This window comes from Aquila chrysaetos, chromosome 6, assembly GCF_900496995.4.
Source record: "Aquila chrysaetos chrysaetos chromosome 6, bAquChr1.4, whole genome shotgun sequence".
NCBI classification, from domain to species: Eukaryota; Metazoa; Chordata; class Aves; order Accipitriformes; family Accipitridae; genus Aquila; species Aquila chrysaetos.
The window spans coordinates 54,118,108-54,140,346 of record NC_044009.1 but is presented as its reverse complement, the minus strand read 5'-3'; the positions used below and the strand labels follow the sequence as shown (position 1 = coordinate 54,140,346).

Sequence of the window (22,239 nt, the reverse complement as noted above, 5' to 3'; positions counted from 1 at the left end):
TTACTGTAATACTAGTAAGACATGGTAGTATGATTTTATCCTGAAATAAATTTGGTGTGACGGTATATTTGGTGATTATAGGATGATGGGGACCAGACAGCAAGTGTTGAAGAACTAGAGAAGCAGATTGAAAAACTGACAAAGGTGAGAGGTCATTTGTCTTTGTTATACTACAAATTTGATCACTGGATGTCATGGGTTAGAATGTTAACCATCATTTTCAATGCTCCAACTTAATATAAATTGCAATAAGGATCAGCTTTTGTTTCATGAAGATATGAATGATGCTACTGTTCATGACACCTGAATTGTGAGTTTAGTCTAGCGGCACTAAGTGGATATGACTCAAAAGACAGTTAGAAAGCTGTTGATAATATATCCGCACATCTCAGAATAAAAAGTAATACAATTTTTATCCAGACCTAATTGATATCCTTCTGTTTGTTGATCTTAGACAGTGATGATAAATTTTGTGTACGAGAAGCAATGACTTTTCCATTGTACAAATGATTGCAGTTCTCATTCCCTCCTACAGTTGGCTAATTTCTGCAACTACGTTCCAAGCCAATACAGAGAGCTGTCTTCGCTTCAGATTTTGAAAGAAGGAACAATGGAATAGGAAGAGAAACGTAAATGAGAAAGATGGAATGCTGTGGATAGGGTTACTCATGGCCCATGTTTTTATTCTTTGTATTAGAAAATTTGTCATTTAAGACTTTGTCTCTTGGTTTCTCTCCTTTTCCAAATTGCAGTAAATTAGCAGTCCAGAATTACACCTGACTTCCAGCAGTGTCAATTTAGTAGAGCAAGAATTGAATAAACAAACTGAATTTCTTGTTGGCCCCCCTCAGAGAACTGTTTGTGTTTGAATACAGAATTTATTTTCAGACATTATTGTTCTTATTCTTTTATGAACCAGTTAAAATATCTCATTAGTTTCCCATCAGGAGCTGCAATATCAGCTATCTTCAGTGCTCTATTTACCATTTGCTGTTATTGTATAATTGGTAGGATTTCAGCAGTTCTTTTGCAATGAAATCTTTGATTCTATTGTTCTCTGAGAGTCAGTGTTAAAAAGACAGGACCTGCCATCACAAAATGTATTTTTAAAGGAAGACTGATAAACTTAAGCTGAACCAGGAAGTGATTGAATTTATTTTTTTAAAGGGAGCTCTGTAAGTAAAATCAGCAAGGCAGCAATTGTGAGTAGAATATCACATAACACACACATGAAATCTCGATAAGAGAGCCTCCTCATGTGACCCTTGAACTTTTGTTCAGTCTGGCAGCCAGGAGACGTTTTCTGTTATAGTGAATTTTTTTCCTCTACTGAATTATAATGCTTTCCCTTTTTTAAAACAGCAACAAAGCCAGTACAGAAAGAAGTTATTTGAAGCTTCGCACTGTTTGCGTTCAATGATGTTTGGTCAAGATCGTTACAGGCGCCGATACTGGATTCTGCCCCAATGTGGTGGTATTTTTGTAGAAGGCATGGAAAGTGGTGAAGGTAAGAAACATAAAAGAATAATGTCACACCAAGGCCCATACTGTGCCAAGACATACTGCCCATCTCTGTAGGCTATAATTTTGTGCAGCAAGGTCTTTAGGCTTCACCTTCAACCAGAGGCTCAGCAGGCTACTGTCAGTAGACCTCTGTATTCATATGGTGCTCTCTGATGCTCTCTTTTTTATTATGAAATATCAGTTAATATCTTTCAAAATGAGGATTAATATTTTGGAAGTTTTAGTTGTTATAGTTCTATATGTTCTATATGTTGCATGGGATATTTTTTGTCTCTCTCTCAACTATTTCACATTTCCGTATGGCAGTGAATTCTGCATATGAAAACTAGGATGACCATAGAATGCAAAAAAAATTCTTTTCATCTTCAGTTGTTATATTTTGTGCAAATATACACACTGTTCTGTGCTTGAAGATCTGATATATATGTCTGCAAAAATATGAAAATTATTTTCACACAGTGAAGTACTACTGTGTTTTCTGATCAACAATATGATTTAGCCTCTGTATTTTACAAACTGATTTTTTTCCAATCCAGCAAATGCTGAAGTTATTTTTGCTAAAGTTAAAATGTAATTTTGTGGTTGTGACAGTTGTATACTAACTGTGATTGAATTTTTCACACACTTTAAATTGGATAGATGCAGAAAATATGTATTAATCTGACTTTTTTGTGGATATTAGAATTCTTAAACATAAGCCTTCATTTTGGTTACAGAAAAATCCTTACTAATTCCGATATAGATGAAGCAAAACCCCATTACTCTCACAATTTTCCCACCCAAAACAACAACAAAATCTGATATACATCAGAATTGCATGATGTCATGAGAATTGCATCATTTCAGAGAGCTATTTAATTAAAATAACTGTAAGATTACTGCATGGTATGAAATCTAAACCCTGTTTTGGCCCCCAAAATAAACTGTAGAACTTTTCCTAAATCTAATCTTGATCTTCAAGTTACCTTTCTAAAATGGGTAGCATAAGAAATAATTTTTATGTGTCACCTGTTCTGCATTATTTTATGCTCTGTGCTAGGAATGGTTTTGCACATGAGTAGCTGGATATAGAAGGTAAACTGTCATATGCTTTACTGCTTGCATTCCTTTTGTTCACTATATTTATTATATTTTAACCAGGTGAATCCCTAAATGCTGCAGAAATTGTACGCAAAATCATTGAAACACACCTACTTGTCTTAAGATAGTAAAAACAAACAAACAAAAAAATGACACAAAAGTTTTAGCGAAGAACTAGAGGGCAAACCCATATTTTTTTAATATATTGTCTTAATGAAAGTTTAATCTCCCTGAATAGCAAAATGGACATGTACTTCAGTTCTCAACTACTCCCTCTTCCCCTCAACTCTTAGTTTGCTCTGTTTCAGTAAATTCTACTGTTTATCCACTCCTAATTCCTTTATCTAAACATTGGAAATATGAGGCAAACTGTTGAATGATCTGTCCATTTAAAAAAATACTTCTCCTCCCTCTTCATGTAGTCATTTTGGTTCTTAATGCTGATACTCAAAAGTGTTTATATCTTGACATACACCATAACTTTGGACACATTTTGAAGCTTTAATGGGAGGGGATATTCTTTAATGAATTATCTTTTTAGAAATTATGATTTTCCAGGAAGAGCAAGTAAGCTTTTGTGGATGTTCTGGCCATAAACCATAAGCAGGACCTTTGTTTACTTGCGATTGCAGTATCTGATGAAAATAGTTTAAGAAGTTGGAATGTTGGATTTTCTACTTCCTCCCCCTTTTCCTGATATTCTTCCATGCCATTTTACAGTTCTTAAGACTTTTTAGCCTAAGCTGACACATCAGTATAAGGGTAGAAGAGAAATGGTTAAGGAAGACTAGGAGAGCAAAGAAGTAAGAAAAATGTTTTTTCCTTTTCAGAAAAGATAGATCTTCTGCACCTCGTATGTTTGAAGAAACTGGCTTTTGCAGTCAGCTTCTGCTTGTTGTACTTTAAATTGCTTAGCTGTGACGCTGTCTGATCACATCTGTCTGCTTTAGCTGTGTGTAGAGTCCCAGTCATCATGTTGGGTGGCTCTTTAAAGTGTTTTAAACTTTCACGAATGTTGACATTGTTTCACAGTCAAAGTTGTTAATGATTTTTATTGAAAGAGGTAAAATATTTAATGTTGTGTTTCAATATTTGGGGAATATTTGATATCACAACATGAATTTTGGTCCTCCTTTTTGTAGTTGGCTGTGAGTTTAATGAAATGGTCTTTTGCAAAAAAAAGCTTTAAGGCTATAAACATTGTACCCTCTTGATACAAACAGGAGTTTTTTGATAAAGCATGAGAGTCTTGCAAAAAGAAGGCTGCCAAAAATTTGTCCCTTTCAAAGACTTCACACTGGCAAACTGCTCCAGACATATATGCATCTTAAGGGTGAATACTATAGCTATGTTAACTATGTTGATGTTATTTTTCCTCCAGGTGTTTAACAGGGTTTAAACCTCTGTGTGCCTTGAAGCTTGTTTCCTTCTGCAAAGCGTTCTGTAAAGTGAGAAGTGATTTCATTTAAAAAATAAAAAAAAAAAAAGGAAAAAAGACATTGTGATCTAGCATGTGTTGGGCCAAAAATGAAGTAAATTTTATTTAACTATGATGATAACAATGGTCTAAATTAGTTGGTCTGTTATATTTCATCTATGTTTCTTGTACATTTTTAGGCCTAGAAGAAATTGCAAAAGAAAAGGAGAAGTTAAAAAAGGTAGAAAGCATGCATATCAAAGAAGAAGAATTTGAGACCGAAGAAAAATTACACTGTTTAAATACAACTCACTGTGAGCAAAAGGAAGATCTGAAAGAAAAGGACAACACTAATTTGTTTTTACAAAAGCCTGGGTCATTTTCAAAACTAAGCAAACTGTTAGAGGTAGCAAAAATGCCACCTGAATCTGATATTATGTCCCCAAAACCTAATGGCAGTGCAGCAAATGGCTGCACGTTATCTTACCCAAGTAACTCAAAAAACTCTCTCTGCAGTCTTCAGCCCACTGTATCACAAAGCACCATTGAGAAGTCTGATTCTAATAATCTTTTCAGTCCTAATGCAAGTGGGACAGGAAAGTTTTACAGTTCTCCACTAATTCCAAATGATCAGTTGTTAAAGACTCTTACTGAAAAGAGCAGACAGTGGTTCAGCCTTTTACCGAGAATACCCTGTGATGACATGTCAGTTACCCATATAGATACACCAGCTACTACAACTTCACTTACTCCTCAATCACATCCACCATCAAAGTCACCTTCACCTGTTCCTTCACCTCTTCTGGGCTCAACCTCCGCACAGAGTCCAATGGGATTAAGTCCTTTCGCATTGTCACCACTGCAGGTAAATAAATGAATTTTTGAATAGTCTGAATTTGCTCTGCTTATTTGGGCAGAATTTCTGTTTAGACAAACTGTTTCACAGAAGTGCTATCATTAGATCTTCTTTATTTTTTTCTATTACTGCTATTATTATTATTACTACTATCACTACAACGATGACGATTATTATTATCATTATTATCATTATTATATTATGTTATATGATTCTGTTAATAACTAATTCCGTGTTACAGATGTTGTATAATACTGGAAGTTTTTTGATAAAAAAAGATTAAGATAGGTAAAATTAGGTAAGCCAATGTATGATATTTTGTACCTGTATTTCAGTAATTTAATTTGGCTGTTAGAAGGTTGGCCACTGGTATTAAATGAAAAGCAAATAAATAAATAACTAGTTTTCAGAAATGTGACACACCACACCCTCCCTTTAAAAGCTATTATTTTTTAAGCATTAGCAGGGCCCTAATAAGGAGTATTACATGTTAGTGTTACGTTAGTTTTTCTTAAACTAATCAAACTACTGAGTAAAGGCCTCCTTTTTGTTTTGATTATTGCTTGACAAATAGCATCCTAGTCAAAATTCAGGTTTCTTGGTAATAATTAATAATGGTAGTTGTGATTGTGTTAACAATATATTCTGTGTAGCAGATGAAGACTGGACTACCTATAATGGGACTTCAGTTTTGTGGATGGCCTACAGGAGTTCTTACTTCAAATGTTCCATTTTCATCTCCTTTACCTGCTCTCGGATCAGGGTTGGGATTATCAGAAGTGAATGGTAACTCCTTCTTGGCATCTAGTGTTCCTGCAAGTACAAGCGAATCACCAGCACTACAAACTGAAAAAACAGCTTCTGCCCCTTCTACAGCAGTTGAAGTAGCCAAGCCAGTAGATTACCCTAACCCAAAACCTATACCAGAAGGTAAGTATAATACAGCAATAAGATGGAACTATGTGAAGGGTAATTTCTACAGTGCCACTACGATGTTACAATTTATTTTTTTTATAATTTGCCTGTTGAATTTGGCTAGATCATTTCTCTAATCTGATTGTGTGTGATCACATAAAAAATAGCGCAAAATGTTCATATGCTTGTCTTGATTTAGAAATGCAGTATGGGTGGTGGAGGATTACTGATCCAGAGGACCTAAAATCTTTGCTTAAAGTGCTGCATCTCAGGGGAATAAGAGAAAAGGCCTTACAAAAGCAAATACAGAAACACATGGATTATATCACCCTGGCCTGCATCAAAAATAAGGATGGTATGTAACTGATATTTATGTTACGCATGGTGTTGGGGCATAAGACAACTGGCAGAGAGCTCTTTGAGATGTGTTTAAGTACAGGGTTAGAGTAGCAGCTGGAGAAAAAAAGTAAAGGTCTTGTTGTCTGTAGTTGCCTTTTTACTAGCCTTGTTCTGGGAGGTTACAGGATTGGAGAAATCCTGTTTAATATAAATTGCTCTAGTAACATAAGTGTTGGTAACCTTTTTAAGCTTTTTCCATCTCTGTAACACTCTTGCTCAGCCTCTCCTTCCCCTTCTTGCCTTTAAATTGCAAGTTTGAAAACCTACAGAATTTGTTGTCCATATTGGTTATCTTAAGAGTAGTACACTTTTACAACCGTTCTTCAACATTTGGCTGGAGTGACAGGTATATCAGCTTTAATTTACTCAGAGAAGTTATAATACTAATTAAAATAATAAAAATGTGATTCTCAAAACAGTTGCAATTATTGATATCAATGAAAATGAAGATAACCAGGTAACTCGAGATGTTGTGGAAAACTGGTCAGTAGAAGAACAAGCAATGGAGATGGATCTTGCTATTCTTCAGCAGGTGGAAGATCTAGAGAGGAGAGTTGCATCAGCTAGTTTACAAGTTAAGGTAAAACCAACTTTTAGTAAAATGTCTCTTTATAAAGTAAGTGGTAAGAATTTGAAGTAGATAGTAGCAGTCCTTTCGCGGTTGGTAAGTGCCTTCTTGTTCCATCTCTAATTGTCTGCAAATAAAACAAATCTGCTGCAGCAGTATCACGGATATTTGTGTTTGAAACATTTTATTGCAGTGAAATCTTCAGCTGAAGATGCTCAGAATGGCAGTTCCTGGAGACTGTTCTTGTACAGTGTGCAGTTCCCTGCACATTTTTGTTAACCTTATATGGATGCAAAGATTTTATTGCATATAGACTGCTTAATTATAGTGGGTTTTGCCACAGTTCTGCCTGGTTTGGGTGATTGTTGCTGTTAATGCTTTCAGAAAAGCCTACAAATTTGCTTGAGTACTGTAGAGTCATGGAGAACATGTGATGGTTGTGAGTGTGAAAGAGTTAAGAATTCACTGGCTGTTATTACAATTTGGAATTTTTCCAAGGTGGGTGTATGGATATCAAATTGCATATGTTTGGTTATAGTACAGATGTAGTATTTGGGATCTAGTTTGTTCTAGGGGTGGATGTTATTTCTGTGTGACCAATTGATACTGTCTTCTGAGCCTGTTGGACAGATAGACCTATTGTGATGTTTTGACCAATAGAACAGGATACTTCAAAAGGAGATAAGAATGCAGGCTGTTGTAGAAAGTTCCCTTCAGAAAGTCTGGTAATGCTTGTATTTTTTTGATTAATTATTTTAGTTCTCTGGATATTTTGGAAACTGTCTCTACAGATGGATTACAAGTAACCAAGATCTACTGGAAACAGCACTTCAGTTACTTAGTTTAGATTCCGTAAAACAGTTCCTCTGTGTACACACTAAGTTAACAGCAACCAATAAATGCACAAACCTTTCTATTAACATAGGGTTGGCTGTGTCCCGAACCCGCATCAGAGAGAGACGACTTGGTATATCGTGAACATAAGTCAATTACTAGATTGCGCAAGAAGCACGATGGAGATTGTGCTGGAGGCGAAGAAGGCAATACCAGCTCTCTAGAGCGGACGAGTGACAACCCTCTAGATATAGCTGTAACCAGGCTTGCTGACTTGGAGCGGAACATAGAGAGAAGGTATCTGAAGAGCCCCTTAAGTACCACCATTCAGATCAAACTGGATAATGTGGGCACAGTTACTGTCCCTGCTCCTGCACCATCCATTAGTGGTGATGGTGACGGGTAGGTTATTGAGATTAACTTGAAAAATTATTGTGCTTCTTTGCTAATTGGAGCCTATTTTCTTATTGCCTGTTATCTATGTACTTTCTTGTATGTCTGTGATCCATATGGATCATGTTATTCTGCATGGTGCTTTGTAAAGATATTTTTTGTTACGTTTGTTGATAATCTTGCGAAGTTATCTTACATTTAACTGGTTGTGACTAAGCTTTGAGGCACGTAGCCACAGTCTGTGCACTACATGAAATTTAGTTGCTTAAACCTTATACTTATTGGCTGTGTACGTTTTGTCATTGCTTGGCTTTCAATGTGATAATGATTGTTCCACGTTTAAACATAAGCAAACATGGATGTGACCTACTTAATTTCTCTGTATTTCAATGCAGAACTGAAGAGGATATTGCTCCAGGGCTAAGGGTATGGAGAAGGGCATTGTCAGAAGCGCGCAGTGCTGCACAGGTAGCTCTGTGCATTCAGCAGTTACAGAAATCAATAGCATGGGAAAAATCTATTATGAAAGTTGTAAGTGTTTTCAATTTTTTATAAAAAAATACTGTAACTAAACTATTTTTGCTATATCCTATTTTTCCCACTTGAGGCATTTTAAGATACCATGGTTAATAAAGTGTTTCTTATTACTGTGTGTAAAACTTAATACAGTTAAACTGTACATTGTGCACAGATAGATATAAGCCTAATGGAGAAGATTGTCCCTTGCTTGCCAAGTTCAGCATCCTGATCTTTCTAAGATAAAAAGCCCCTGTAACCGGTTGCTTTATTTAAGATGGTAATTACTCCTTGTTGTTAACATTTAGGTAAGAAAGAGTCATTTCTGGCTCCATTTGATGGAAGATACTCTATCTGATGGAATATTTCTGATTTCATCTGTGACATAACTTTAAGGAGGTTCAACCTTACATATCCCAGTTAAGGACTTCATTTTTCAGAAAGTTGAGATGCTCCAAACCCGTGGCTTCTTTGCATGCACACTTCTCACAACTGAACATAAAAATTGGGCAAGTGTGTGAGCAAATAAGCTGCAATACCTGTTTCCTTGTACATTTAACAAGTAGATCTGTGTTAACTGCATGTGTCAAAATTTGCATGGACTTTTGAACTTCAAATTTCTGAAAACAAAACTATTACTACAGCAATAGTGATTATGATGTGATTAAGTATGGCCAATGCTATGTAGTGGGTGGCACGTGATTCTTCCATTAGTGGTCTTTTCCCCAATTTTTTAAATTTCTGCCAGTCCTATATAGATTCTAATTACATCTGGACAATTAAAAGATGATTTAAATAAAAACTATAGTGTAAGGCTGTACCTATGGGTTTATATAGCTATAAGTTTAAAGCTCTATCTTTAGAGCAAAAAGTTTATGAATTTAGTAGGAGCACCTGAAAAGGCACTTGAATGTTTCAATGTGTAGTACTTTATTATCCAGAAAAAAATGTATATTATCATTCTCAATTTGATTGAAATGTTCTATGCATTTAATTACACAGTAAACGTAAGTATTTGGTGAAAATGTGGAGATCTTTAAGTTCCTGAAAAAGAAGTCCAGATACAGAAGAGTATTAAAATCACACAACGTATGTAAGAAAATTGACAATACATTAGATATTTTTAAGTTAGTGTGAATTTTAGAAAATGCTAGGATCATTTGTTTTGCCTTACTGAATTTGTTCATGGTGGCCTTTGGATAAGATCCTTACTGATTATTGTTTGAAAATACTGTTATAAAATATAGATTATTTTTGTGAAATAGCAACTTATATATGCAGTATGGGCATAAATGAAGAGAAAATTCCTGAGATAGTATGTGTGGGCCAAGTGATTTGATGGGTATAAGATACCTTTCCTTCTCATGGACATTAATGAAATATAAAAAGTATTGATAGTTTTGTGTGCTGTAGGACACCTATCCTACAGTGAATTGCTTTTCAAATGTGTTCCCAAATGTAGCCTTTAGATTAGTTCCTCACGTACTGTGTATATTCTTTTACAAATGTGATCATTAGTAGACTCTGATTGTGGTAAAATGAAAGGAAAATAATTTTGAGAATGAATTTGTGTGTTTGGAAGGGAAGTTTACCATTCCTGTGTTTCAAATTTTAAAAACTGAATGAAAGCCATTTTTCATGTATTATAGTACTGCCAAATTTGTCGAAAGGGAGATAATGAGGAACTGCTGCTCCTTTGTGATGGTTGTGATAAAGGCTGTCATACCTACTGCCACAGACCCAAGATCACTACCATACCAGATGGTGACTGGTTTTGTCCTGCCTGCATAGCAAAGGTAATACTAACCATAAAGGTGAAGTGACTTACAGTGACCTTTTCATAGATGGTAGAGTTACAGGTCTACCAGTGCTTTTTTCAATGAAAATAACGGTCTGTATGTTTTGTTGGGCTGCCATTAAATAATGAGATTAATAGTTTTATTTAACTTGGATTTTAGTGGCAGTAAAGGCTACAGTTTTATTTGTTTTAAACTGTATTTTTTTTAATATAAGTAGGTACAGAATTTTCTTGCTGATTCAATACCCTAGTTTTTTATTTCTCTTTTAGAATTTTTTCAGTTTGTCTTTTGAGCTTCATTGTTAAGTGTTGACAAATCTTAGATTCTGTTTGAAAAGAAAAATCAGAGAAAATATGTAGTAAATATTTTTTGTCATTTTTGTACAGTATACTTTAGTTTTACTTTTTTGATACACAGTACATTTGAGAGAGAGGCTATATATGTTTCCTGTGTGAGGTTTGTTGTGTTCCCCCCCCCCCCCCCCCCCCCCAAGAAAATAGTCTAAATAGAAGTTTAGGTTAGTTCTATTCAAATGACTGAATTAGCAGTTAGTATCATTTAAAAGTCCACAATTTTTCCATCCCTAGTTAGTCCTAAAATTAAATAAGTTTTTTGCTAAACTTGTTGGTTATGTTTTCTACCACTACCTGTGAATACTATAACTGAAAAAAAAAAGTAGCTTTACAGTGAATACTCAATTTTGTATTTTCTCTGGGTATTGTCAATGTGCATCTTTCACAAAGTAATAAGGAAGATACATTGTTTTCTACACTATTATGTGTGACAGAAGTAATAAATACAGGTTACTGTTGAGCATTGATTGTGTAGTAGTTTATAAGGGGTTAACTCGTGCTGTAACTTTTTCTGTCATTATCATGGTTATATTACAACTTACCTTGTTATAAAGATACAAATTACCCTATCATGCTATAACTTACCCCATCACTCCCATCACTTCTCTTGATATCTCTCCCTGCCCCCCCCCCCCCCCCCCCCCCCCCAGTAGCTACTGGGTTTAGTATAACAGAAAAATGTTTTTTTCTCAAGTTTTTTTTCCTGTCCCAAATTTGGCTGACAGCTGGAGATTTAAAGGCACCAGAAATTTAAGGTGAAATTCCAGCAGAACCTTAAAACATGTTGAATATTGATTTATAATTCTGCAAAACATTGAAACAGTTTTGTTGAAGACTTCATATAAACTATGCCATCCTAATTTAATTTTTTTTCTTACCTAAAACAAGAAAAACATCAACACCTGCCATTCTGACCTACTTAGAATTAATATTCACAGAACATCTCAAAGTTAGGCCTTACGTGATGACAGCTGATCTGTTCTCATTGCTTTACATTGTGTTTTTAACCAAATGGCTGAAAATCAACATTCCTCTTCAATTGCCATGTGAACTGGCATACTTGACTGTTTTTCTATCCTTGGGACCAAGAACAGTCATGATACAGAGTAGTGTTTAGAGAGTACAATTATTTACAAATCTCTTCTAGTGTTCTGTGTTAAGCAAAAGGAATTCTATACACAACATATTTTTCCACATTCATGCATTCATTCATCATCTGATTTGTACAAACTGACTACATTTCCCACCATGCTATTTACAATCAGTGCCAAATGCTTAATTAAGTTAGTTATGACATTCGTGAAATAAAGGGATTGTGTAGTAATGGTTTCTAGTAGGCAGTGAAATCTGCATTTTCTTGTAGTGTCATACTCCTTTTATGTTTTCCTGTAGTTGTCTTGTGGCCAAGCTATCTATATCTTTCATATCTAGCTTTTAATCTTTAAATCAGTTGATCTTGTCCCTGACTTTTTAAGAACTCTTTTCCAGTTTTCCATATCTTGCAAATAATATGGTTGCTTGAAAATGAATATACTATTCCAGCTGTAGTTGTATCAGTCTTTTAGGAGTAGACAAATAGTTGTCTAAAACTCTGCCAGCCGTGTTTGTTAGGAGGTACTGTTTTACCAGTCTGAAGGTCAGATGCTTTTATATTGTCGCAAGTTGAGAACCTAAATCACTAGTAACGGGAATTTCTACAGCCTTACTTCCCTTTAGAGAAAAGCAAAAAGTGAATAATCTCTGATATGAAACATTTCAATTGTTTTGGTGCTTCTGTCTGTCTGATCTTCATTGCATTATCTATCGATAATAACAGAGGTTTCTGTAATTTCTTGGTTATTGCTTATTTCAGTTCTCTCTATTGTAGGCAAGTGGTCAAACTCTAAAAATAAAAAAACTTCAAATCAAAGGGAAAAAAAGTAATGAACAAAAGAGAAGCAGGAAATTAGCAGGAGATACAGAGGATGAAGATTCTGCAACTACAAGCGCCTCCTTAAAAAGAGGAAAAACAGACCCTAAAAAAAGAAAAATGGATGAAAATGTTTCTGTAAGCCAATTAAAGCAAGAAAATTTCACTGCTATTAAGAAACCTAAAAGAGATGACTCCAAGGACCTGGCTATATGCAGGTAAAGTGACAAATTTTAAACTTGGGTAAGTGTTGTTGAAACAAGTAGTGCCTGATGGCTTTTATCTCTGTTCTGGGGAACAAGAACCCTATTCTTTATCATGTGTCTCATACAGGTTTGTGATAATGCATATATAAAAGGATTTAACATGTGCATGCTGGGAGTAACTGCTGTGTTTGGTAATGAAGCCCAAGAGGAAAGTACCTAATGTTAGAATGTGGTCTGTGAAACCTACTCCTCCATGCCCTTCCAAGAATGGGAAGAAAGAACCCTGATAGCAGTGGTACTGACAGTTTTCTCAAGTGTAGCAAAGATGATTATCCACTATGTCCGAAAGGTGTTGCATTACAGAGGAGGAGACAGTACAGTAATAGGAATGCATCTTCTTTTGTAATACTGCTGGTCAGTCAAAAGTGACATAGTTTAGCCTCGTCACAGTTTTGGAAAGCCAGTATTAGCACCTGTTTTACTGGTTTGCAAATGATTTACATTGAGGTTCGAAGTATAGAAGTTGCAGGGCTGTGTTTTTCTTTTAGAATGTTGATCGCTAGAATTTCATCTTGTGTAGGTTGCCTAGAGAGAATGCTATTTTAAATAGTTAAGATGTCTATCTTTGTCGACATTGTTCTCAACCTTGCACAGGGTGCAGAATAAAGTGCTTTCCTTTTATAAAGTTAATAGGTTGGCAGTACATGATGAATTTATGGAACAGTGAAAAAACTTCGGTGAATATATGAACAGCTTAAAAATACTGATTTAAAACCTTATTTTATCCAGCATGATTCTCTCAGAATTGGAAACTCATGAAGATGCCTGGCCTTTCTTACTTCCTGTAAACTTGAAACTTGTTCCTGGTTATAAGAAAGTTATTAAAAAACCTATGGACTTTTCCACCATTAGAGAAAAGCTAAGTAGTGGACAGTAAGTAAACCTATTGTAAATTTTACTTCACATTTTCAAAATATTTAAACATTGAAATACAGTACATTTTTTAAAATTAGTTAAAACTATTTTGATCTGCCTGCTCTGGCATCTCTGTGATGACTTTTACAGTCAAAATAAAAATTCTTAACTGTATACTTTTGTCTTTGCTGTATCTAAGTGAAATAGCGTATCAGGTGGGAGAACCTGTGGAACTGGCTGAAAAACAGTAAATCTGCCAGGTCACACATACAAAATAATAAACAGGAAAAAACTTTTTTTCCTTATCTTTTCTCATTGAGACATCTTAGTGTTGTTACATGTAAGCAGGAGCCAACTGTGTGGGCTTTAAGCTAATGGAGTCCCTGTAAATAATATTGTAGCTGCGGAGTGAATTGGTACCCCTATTGTGAGAAGCCAGGTAACATTCCAGTAATGGTGGTTAATAATTTTATAGTCCCAGAATTAGACTGCACAACTTCTTAGAAAAGACACTATAGGCCTCTGTTCCCCTTCCCTGTTACATCTCTGTGCCCTAATGACTCCCCACCACTAAAGAAAATTTTGTCATCCATGATTGACCCTTTTCAGCATCTGTCAGCTCCACACAAAGCAAGTTTCCTAGGATAACACAAGGGGATTTTTAACCTCTTCAGGCTTTTTCTGCCTTGAATCTGAGATTTAAATGCTCCACACATGCTCATTGGTATTGGTAGACTTGTAGCTTCTACTGTGTTTCTTTTTAATAATTCCTGTGAATATTGGAACACTATTTGGGCCATGTATGTTCAGGATAATAAAAAGAGTAACAAAGACAATGTTACAGGATTGATCTGGGCAGCCTTATATTGTACCTGATTGTTCCTCTTTTAGGTAAATGCAACTGTACTCAACCCTTACTTTGAAAGGACTTGAGCCCAAGAATAGATGAATAAATGGAAAATAGCCATAGCATTTTAACTAGAAGGCTATTGAAGGGAAGGGGGAAGCTAATTTAAAAAGTTTGTTTTCCGGTACAGGCTTGAAATTCTACCTTATGGAGTTTCTGAGGAAAACAACAAATTCAATGATGAGAGAGTATTTCCTTCCACTGATGTCAATTTTCTTGTTAATATTTTAAATTAGAATTTTAAAAAAGTATAATTCACATGTAAAGTATTCACTGAATATTCTGAATAGGCTGGTTGTAAATTCACTTATGTTAAGGTAGTTCTTTCTCATGTAGTTGAAGTGTTTTTCCCCTTTGATTCTCCATGTTCCAAAAATCATTCACCTTTTTCTTCTTTCAGGTACCCTAATCTTGAAGCATTTTCGCTAGATGTCAGGCTTGTTTTTGACAACTGTGAAACCTTTAATGAAGATGATTCTGACATAGGCAGGGCTGGCCACAACATGAGGAAGTATTTTGAAAAAAAATGGACAGAGATTTTCAAAGTGAGCTGAAGTTACCAGAACTCTTTTTCCTTTTTTTTTTCTTTTTTCTTTTTTTTTCCATTAAATGAGGACTGATAAGACCAGCAATGTGAACTGTATTTACATGAAAGTGCAAGGCACATGCATAACTAATGACTGTTTTTTTCCTTTAAAATATCACAGAGTTGTGATACTAGTTCTAAAGGCTTCACTCCTACAGCAACCATGGCCCCTTGGTTATTGGTTTGTGTGTTTTAACAAACTAATTTAGGTAGAACAGGGAAGCACACCCAAAGAATTTCAAAGAAAGGGGTGTTATAGTGCAATAGCAATTTAAAATATATCAAAACGCACTGAATATTCAACCACCAGAGCTCTACTCGGGGAAATGATTCTCTTTTCCCTTTCAATAAATATCTATTTTTCATTTTTTTACTTTGTAGTTTATTTTTTAGTGAATGTATTTAATTTTATGAATTATTTATGATTATACAGCATTCAGAATCTTCGTTTTCTGTGAAAAGGAAGAATTAGAAAATTGCTTTAAATCTTGAAAATACAACAAGGAATGTTTTAAAATATAAAACAAAGCCAAGTAAAACTGTTTACACTGATGTGCTGTAAAAGCACTAAAAATTAAACTTTACTGTAGAGTTACAAGTACATTTATATATATGTTGCTGCATCACTTGTGTAGTTAAATTGTATTTCAAGACAGTGAAGAAAAATTGAGACATGTATATACTGTTCATTATTGTTTATATTAAGTCTTGTTTTAAATATGTATGATGTGTACATATTGTTTGCAGACATTATTGTTTATGCCTTAGGAGGATGGTAGCATTTTATTTTAGTCTTAAGGTAATTATAGCTATATGGCTTGTACAGTAATTATCCTCTACCAACACTGTGGAGTCTCCTTAATCTTGGTAGTGCCTGCCTTTAAAACAGGGTGTAGGGGATATTAGTTTTCCATTTTTCTATTTTGTTATATAATTTCAAGCCACCACGGCCTCAAATTCAAGTATAATCATTTGTATCCATGTGGAATAAAATTGTGACAATTTCCTACGCACACAGTATTTTTTCATAGAAACATTTCCCTCCATTTGCCTTGCCACAGAAATAACAAAAAAGACATTTGTAACCACTGTGTTTTATCTACTGTGTGTTGTGGTGGCCTGTTGGGGCAGATAGATCAGAATTTTTTTTGTACTAATGTAAGAGTACTTGAAGTTTTATTTAAAAGAAATGTTGTGGAAAGGTAGCATTCTTTTTCTTTTCCTTTTTTAGGAGTGTTATTTTTCACTAGTATGTGTGGCACGGATAAAATAAAAGACTGTTTTGCAAACCAGATTTTCTTGGCGATTTTAATACCTCAGATCCTGTGTATACAGGAATTTTTTTAATAATATCTTGGGAGTCTTGCATTTAACATTCAGTTCTTATTATGATGCATCTAATTCTCCTGGCCTTTTAATGGTAATTGAAAAAGCAGCAATTGCCAGGCAGTCAGAGTGCCTATTTGAATGAGGGTAAATAACATTAGCTAAGGCCTTCAGGTGTAACCCTTGGGCTGCCTAGTATTTGACCTGTTTATGCCAGTCCTGTTGACTGTTGTTAGAGTGTTGAGTGCACATGATAATGTAAATACATGCCACATGTAATGTTTCTTAAAACCACTGTCCATGTAAAGTTTTGTCCTTTTTTGGTATGTACAAGGGTGTGAGTCATAATCCTTACTCTCACTGAAGAAAATAGAGGAATTGCAAATGAATATTGTGGAACCCCAATACCTATAGCTCCCTCACCAAGTAATGTTTTGGGTTGTTTTTTTTTTTTTGGCGGGTGGGGGTGGAGGTGATGTTTTCTGCTTTTAAACTAGGCCTGCCATGTCTGAGTCTTAGAGCCTTGTTTTATATACTCCCTTACCATTATACTACTTGTCTCTGCTGAAAAAGAACAGTCAGTGCCTGGTTCTTAATAAAATTTTTGTTTCCGTTGCCCTCCCCAGAACATCTTGTTCAATACTAGTTTTCTTTGCTGAAGTCCTGTTAGAATAATTTGTGTTACCTAGAATAAAAAATTCACATTTGGGTGTCAGGCAGTCTTGCATTCTAACATTAGCTTCACCACTGACTGCTATGTGCCTTTCCATCACCTTTCTGAAGACTTCAATAAAAAGGTTTGCTGACATGTTTCAGAGATGTGAAGATTAATCAGTGTTTTGAACATAGTATGGTAGGCTTGTAAGAGTGTTATAAGTATGCTTAGACTATTGGGAAAACTATTTTTTTGATGCAAAACAATGGGTTTCTTTTCTTAGATTCTGTATTGGTTAATGTTTTATCTGCTGTACTAGATTTAGTATTAGTTTTCTGAAAAGTCAGAACAATGGTACCAGCTACCCTACATACATAGCTGTGTTTTTTCAGCTTGTATCCTAATGCAGCTGAACAGCTGGGAAGGTTAAGGCGGTAACAGCTACTATACAGCTATGACAGCGAGACAAGCGTCACCTCTCTTAACTTGACATGACCAATGTATTGCTTTGCTCACTAGCAGCCAGTGTCTTCATCACTCTTTCAGTAAAATTAAATTTACAGGAATTACGATATTTGAATGGCAAGTTTGAATCATACACGTGCCATCATACAGCTCCATAGAAAAGAGCAGGGATTTAACCACTAGAAAAGTGTGCTTTTCTTCTTTGTTAACTTTCTCTCCAGTTGATGTTTCTGTTTTCTTAGAGGAAAAGTTTTCCAGTGTGCTCTCTTCCTTTCTGAATTAATTATGCTGGTCTTAGTTTAGAGAATTTATTGACAAGCTTTCAAACTTTATTTAAAGTACGGTTAAAGGTGTTCAATGAAGAGTGTTCTGGTAGTGAGTGTGGGTTCTCTTTTGTCTTTTGGCATCTCTTTGGAAAAAAAATGGATGATACAAAAGCAGCTGAAAATCAGAAGCTGTAGTTGCCTGGGCCAAAATACATATCTAAAAAGAGGTATAAAGCTTTTTCTTTAATCTTTTTATATGATTTCTGCAGTTTCCTAATGACAACTAGAAGGGTAGAGGTGCTCTGTTAACTGTGAATGGGCACAGATATCTGAGTAACACTCATTTTATATAATATGGTGAACAGGTAGCCTGGGGGACTTTTTTAATTAAACTTGTATCATTCCTAGGTGTCTTAGATTTACCAAAACATGTCTGCAAACTGAGGGCTGAAGTCTGAAATCAGGAGCACCACAATCATGCTATTTGATGATGTAACTCTTTTCAAACTACCTTGAGCTTAGAACTTCAAAGTTAACCAGAAATTTTTATAGCTGGTATGTACATTCAGAAAAAAGAATGTGTTATCTTTTGTTACACAAATTTCTGTTGCTTGTATTGTCCAAACTAACCATCATTACTAGAACTGATAGTAGCTAAATTTCTGGGCATGTTACTGATTCAAAGTGTCTTATTTAGTGAGTAATTTCAACTTTCCTATCTGTAAAATATTATGGAACAGTCTTTTACGTGTATTGGTGTGGTATTCACAGTCCACACAATCTAAGCATGTGGTATTCACAATCAACTGTCTACCCTCCTCTTCGGTAAGGAAGTCTCCAACAATTTATAAAAAGTTCTTTTAAGGCCATGAGGTGTTTTATTTAGTAATGTATAATCTTAATGGATTGCTAAATCAATGCAGCACATATGAAATAGACTGAATACTAGCCATCACCTAGGATTCACAATAATTAATGGGCAGTCATCAAATAGCGTGCAGTCACGTAACATATACTATAAAACAGAATGCAAGATCGTACAGATTCAAACATGGAAGGTAGACCATTTACATAAAAGGGAATGTTTCCTGGGCAAAGAGTGACTCCAAGAAAGTGACTTCGTTGTCCTCAAAAAATGTAGGTGACATGATACTGAACACAGTACTCAAGGTGCAGCCTCAAATAAGATAAAATACAGTTTTGGGCCCCTCACTACAGGAAAGACATTGAGGTGCTGGAGCGCGTCCAGAGAAGGGCAACCAAGTTGGTGAAGGGCCTGGAGCACAAGTCTTATGAGGAGCGGCTGAGGGAGCTGGGGCTGTTTAGTCTGGAGAAAAGGAGGCTGAGGGGAGACCTTACCGCTCTCTACAACTGCCTGAAAGGAGGTTGTAGTGAGGTGAGTGCTGGTTTCTTCTGTCAGGTGGCTGGAGATAGGACAAGAAGAAATGGCCTCACGTTGCGGCAGGGGAGGTTTAGATTGGATATTAGGAAAAATTTCTTTACTGAAAGGCTTATCAAGCACTGGAACAGGCTGCCCAGGGAAGTGGTTGAGTGACCATTCCTGGAGGTATTCAAAAAGCGTGTAGACAAGGCACTTCAGGACATGGTTTAGTGGGCATGGTTGATGGTTGGACTCGATCTTAAAGGTCTTTTTCCAGTCTTAAAGGTCTTTTTCCAACCTAAATGATTATATGATTCTACAAACCATTTATTTTGCATGAGTTGCTAAACATGTATCTGGATGTGAAAATGGCAATGATGTAAATTTCCTGAGAGATGATGGGGGAGTTGTATTTGTTTGAAAACCCCTTAATTAAGCTGTTAATAGCAGGTAACTTCACACATTCACTTACATTCCCATAATTTACTGGTTGGAGCAACAGCTGGGAGGCCAGCCCCAGCCTTTTACTGTGAAGCAGGGGGCCGCACTGGTGGCCTGGTGGCAGCTATGGAGGTGCAGGGTAAAGGCAGTCGTGATCTTTTGTTGCACCAGCCGTGAATGCAGTCCTGCACCCTTGGCCAACGCAGCCCCCGCTCTCTCAGACGTACCTTGTGTTGAAGCATGGGGCCCTGTAGAGACTGGCACTGTCTGGAGTTGATCCGTTCTGAAGATACAGCAGCATCCTGGAGCTCATCGGCCCAGAGGTGATCTTCACATGCTCCCTTCTTGCACCCCCTTTCCCTCCCCTCAGCCTGCTGCCCTCATGCCAGGTACCGACACCCCCTTTCAGCCCGCCTCCCGCCGAAGGGGCCTGTGTCACACAGCCCCAAAAGGCACCTGGACAGATAAAATGATTGCGGGCATTATGTGGATCCAGGCCACCAAATCTGAAACGTGGGAAGGGTTCGGACAAGAGGTGTGGGCGCAGCGGGGCGAAAGCAACATCCACGCCGACGCTGCTTCAGTGAGGGAAATGACGGAGGCAGCGAGGAGTCGGTTAAGGCGGCAACGCCTTCTCCCCCTTCGGCCTTCGCGCCGTGGTGCAGCCCAGAGCAGTGGAAGCCAGCTCGGACTGCGCCACGCTGAGCGGGTGGGGGCGAGATTTGCGCGTGCGCAGCGACGCTGGCCTGGGCGGTGACGGGGGCGCGCGGCAGGAGAGCGCCGCGGCGGGACGGGCGGGCGAGCGAAAGGTTCCGCGAGCGCGGCGCGCGGTGGCGTCTGTCCTCCCGCCTTTGGGGGGAGGGGCGGGGCTTAAAGGAGGGTTCGCAGTGCCCCGCCGGGGCGAGGGCAAGCGGCGGCCGTGCCCTGCCCTGCCCTGCCCGAGAGCGGCGGTTCGAGAGGCGGCGAGCCGCTGTCCCTGCGGCCGGCCGCGCCGCTCCCCTCAGCGGCGGCGGGCGGGCGTGACCTCTCGCTGCCGTTGCGGAAGGGCTGCGGTGGCGTTCCGCGCCCCTGCGGGCCCTGCCCGAGTGTTTGCCCCAAAGGCGCCATTAGAGTTGGAGGTGAGATGCCGGCCGTCCCCGGAGCCGTTTCCAGACTGCGTCTCCGGTGCAGCGACGTCAGATGGTGGTAGACTGTAGGCGATGATAACAGGAAGGGGATTGGCAGTAATGCCTTGAATTGCTTTTTCTGTGAGGGGCTGCTGGTGGCTTATGGGTTAGGAGAAAATTGTAATTGCTGGAGAAGGTAATGCTGTAGTGCTGAACGCCCCTCTGGTGACAAATGCTCCAGATTCTCGTTGCTCCCTCAGCCAGTTAAACTATTGATACCGAATCCTCTCATTCCTAGGTTTGCTTTTCTGCAGTGAGCTCCTGAAAATCTCGTAACAATGAGATTAAGGCCTTTTTCAGCCTCATCTTTCCAGATGCCAAGCTTTGCGTGACTCTTCGGTTTCTCGTAGTTGAAGGAAGTATGTTGATTTTCTTTCTACAGATCAGAGGTGTTGTTGACACTACTCAATCTGTTTAGTGGCTTTAGAGAGAATAGTAATAAAACTGGGAGAATCCTGAAGCTAAAATAGATCAGATCTTTAACTACACTGGCATACCATGCCCTGCCTGAAGGGGAAGGGTATTTTGCCCTTATATATGCCTTGTGTCTCTATGTATACATAGATACAAGTGTATGTATGCATACATTTGTACATATTTATATGTCCACATATATATATGAACATATGCATGTATATATATTTATATGTAAAAACAAATGTGTCTGTGTGTGTATACATATAAACACACCTGTTTGCGGTTGCTTCTTAGCTCTGAAATCATTGTTTGGAATGAAGCACTTAAATAATAGTCTGCTCTTTTAGATAAGTTAATATAAATAGCATTACTGCTTCTGTTCAGCATAAACAACTTTTAAGAGTTGTAGGCACTTGCTTTTGGCTCTCTGCTTCCTTGTTCTCAGGCAGCTTGGCTGTGATCTGCAGCATGGGGAGGAACTGGTTGGAATGTACCTTTTAGGGGCTTTCTTGGACATCAGGAGTGTAAATCGCTTGTCTGATGCTGAGATCTAAACTCGTCCCAGTAGTCTTTAAGTACTGGGAAAATGTGAATAGAGTTAATCTTTTCTTTTGTTGTTTTGTGTAGCAGCAAATGCAGTTTCTGGAGAGGTTCATGTTCTGATTATCTTCTTAACAGTCACATTTTGACTTAAATGTGTTACTCAGTATGTGATGTTTGATTTGTGTGAAAATCAGGTCAATTCTCTGACTGGCAACACAAGCCTGTTGTTGGTATGACCCTGATGTTTTGCCATCACTAGTGTTGCTGCCTAACTCTGAAAGGTAGCAGAAATTTGAATTTGAATAAGCTATTCAGGCCTGGAAAGGAAAATTTATCTTGGACTCTGGTCATCAAATCTTAGTGCTCGTCTGTGTTAGACCTGCAGATATGAATTTATTATTT

The 22,239-nt window shown here is 37.3% G+C and overlaps 2 protein-coding genes across 27 annotated transcripts in view; both read left to right on the top strand.

Moving 5' to 3' along the window:
- The window catches only part of BAZ2B (bromodomain adjacent to zinc finger domain 2B), a 166,477-nt gene extending 150,011 nt beyond the window's left edge, over positions 1 to 16,466 (top strand). For 15 of the 22 annotated variants that reach the window (XM_041124106.1, XM_030016690.2, XM_030016692.2 and 12 more), the window contains 12 exons: positions 82 to 144; positions 1,363 to 1,507; positions 4,222 to 4,886; positions 5,531 to 5,807; positions 5,992 to 6,147; positions 6,611 to 6,771; positions 7,685 to 7,995; positions 8,382 to 8,517; positions 10,152 to 10,298; positions 12,522 to 12,781; positions 13,559 to 13,702; positions 14,992 to 16,466. In XM_041124106.1, coding sequence (XP_040980040.1) covers positions 82 to 144; positions 1,363 to 1,507; positions 4,222 to 4,886; positions 5,531 to 5,807; positions 5,992 to 6,147; positions 6,611 to 6,771; positions 7,685 to 7,995; positions 8,382 to 8,517; positions 10,152 to 10,298; positions 12,522 to 12,781; positions 13,559 to 13,702; positions 14,992 to 15,145 — 2,619 coding nt within the window. In that variant the 3' untranslated portion in view covers positions 15,146 to 16,466. The remainder of the gene's footprint in view (positions 1 to 81; positions 145 to 1,362; positions 1,508 to 4,221; positions 4,887 to 5,530; positions 5,808 to 5,991; positions 6,148 to 6,610; positions 6,772 to 7,684; positions 7,996 to 8,381; positions 8,518 to 10,151; positions 10,299 to 12,521; positions 12,782 to 13,558; positions 13,703 to 14,991) is intronic. The other 7 variants (XM_030016709.2, XM_030016708.2, XM_030016707.2 and 4 more) reach the window with 3 other exon arrangements.
- A 4,077-nt stretch (positions 16,467 to 20,543) lies between these two features.
- The window catches only part of WDSUB1 (WD repeat, sterile alpha motif and U-box domain containing 1), a 33,091-nt gene continuing 31,395 nt past the window's right edge, over positions 20,544 to 22,239 (top strand). Inside the window, exon 1 of one of the 5 annotated variants that reach the window (XM_030016733.2) lies at positions 20,544 to 20,829. The gene's annotated coding sequence lies outside the window, so the exon portion shown is untranslated. Of the gene's footprint in view, positions 20,830 to 20,855; positions 21,267 to 22,239 lie in introns of those variants that run through there. The other 4 variants (XM_030016735.2, XM_041124108.1, XM_041124107.1 and 1 more) reach the window with 4 other exon arrangements.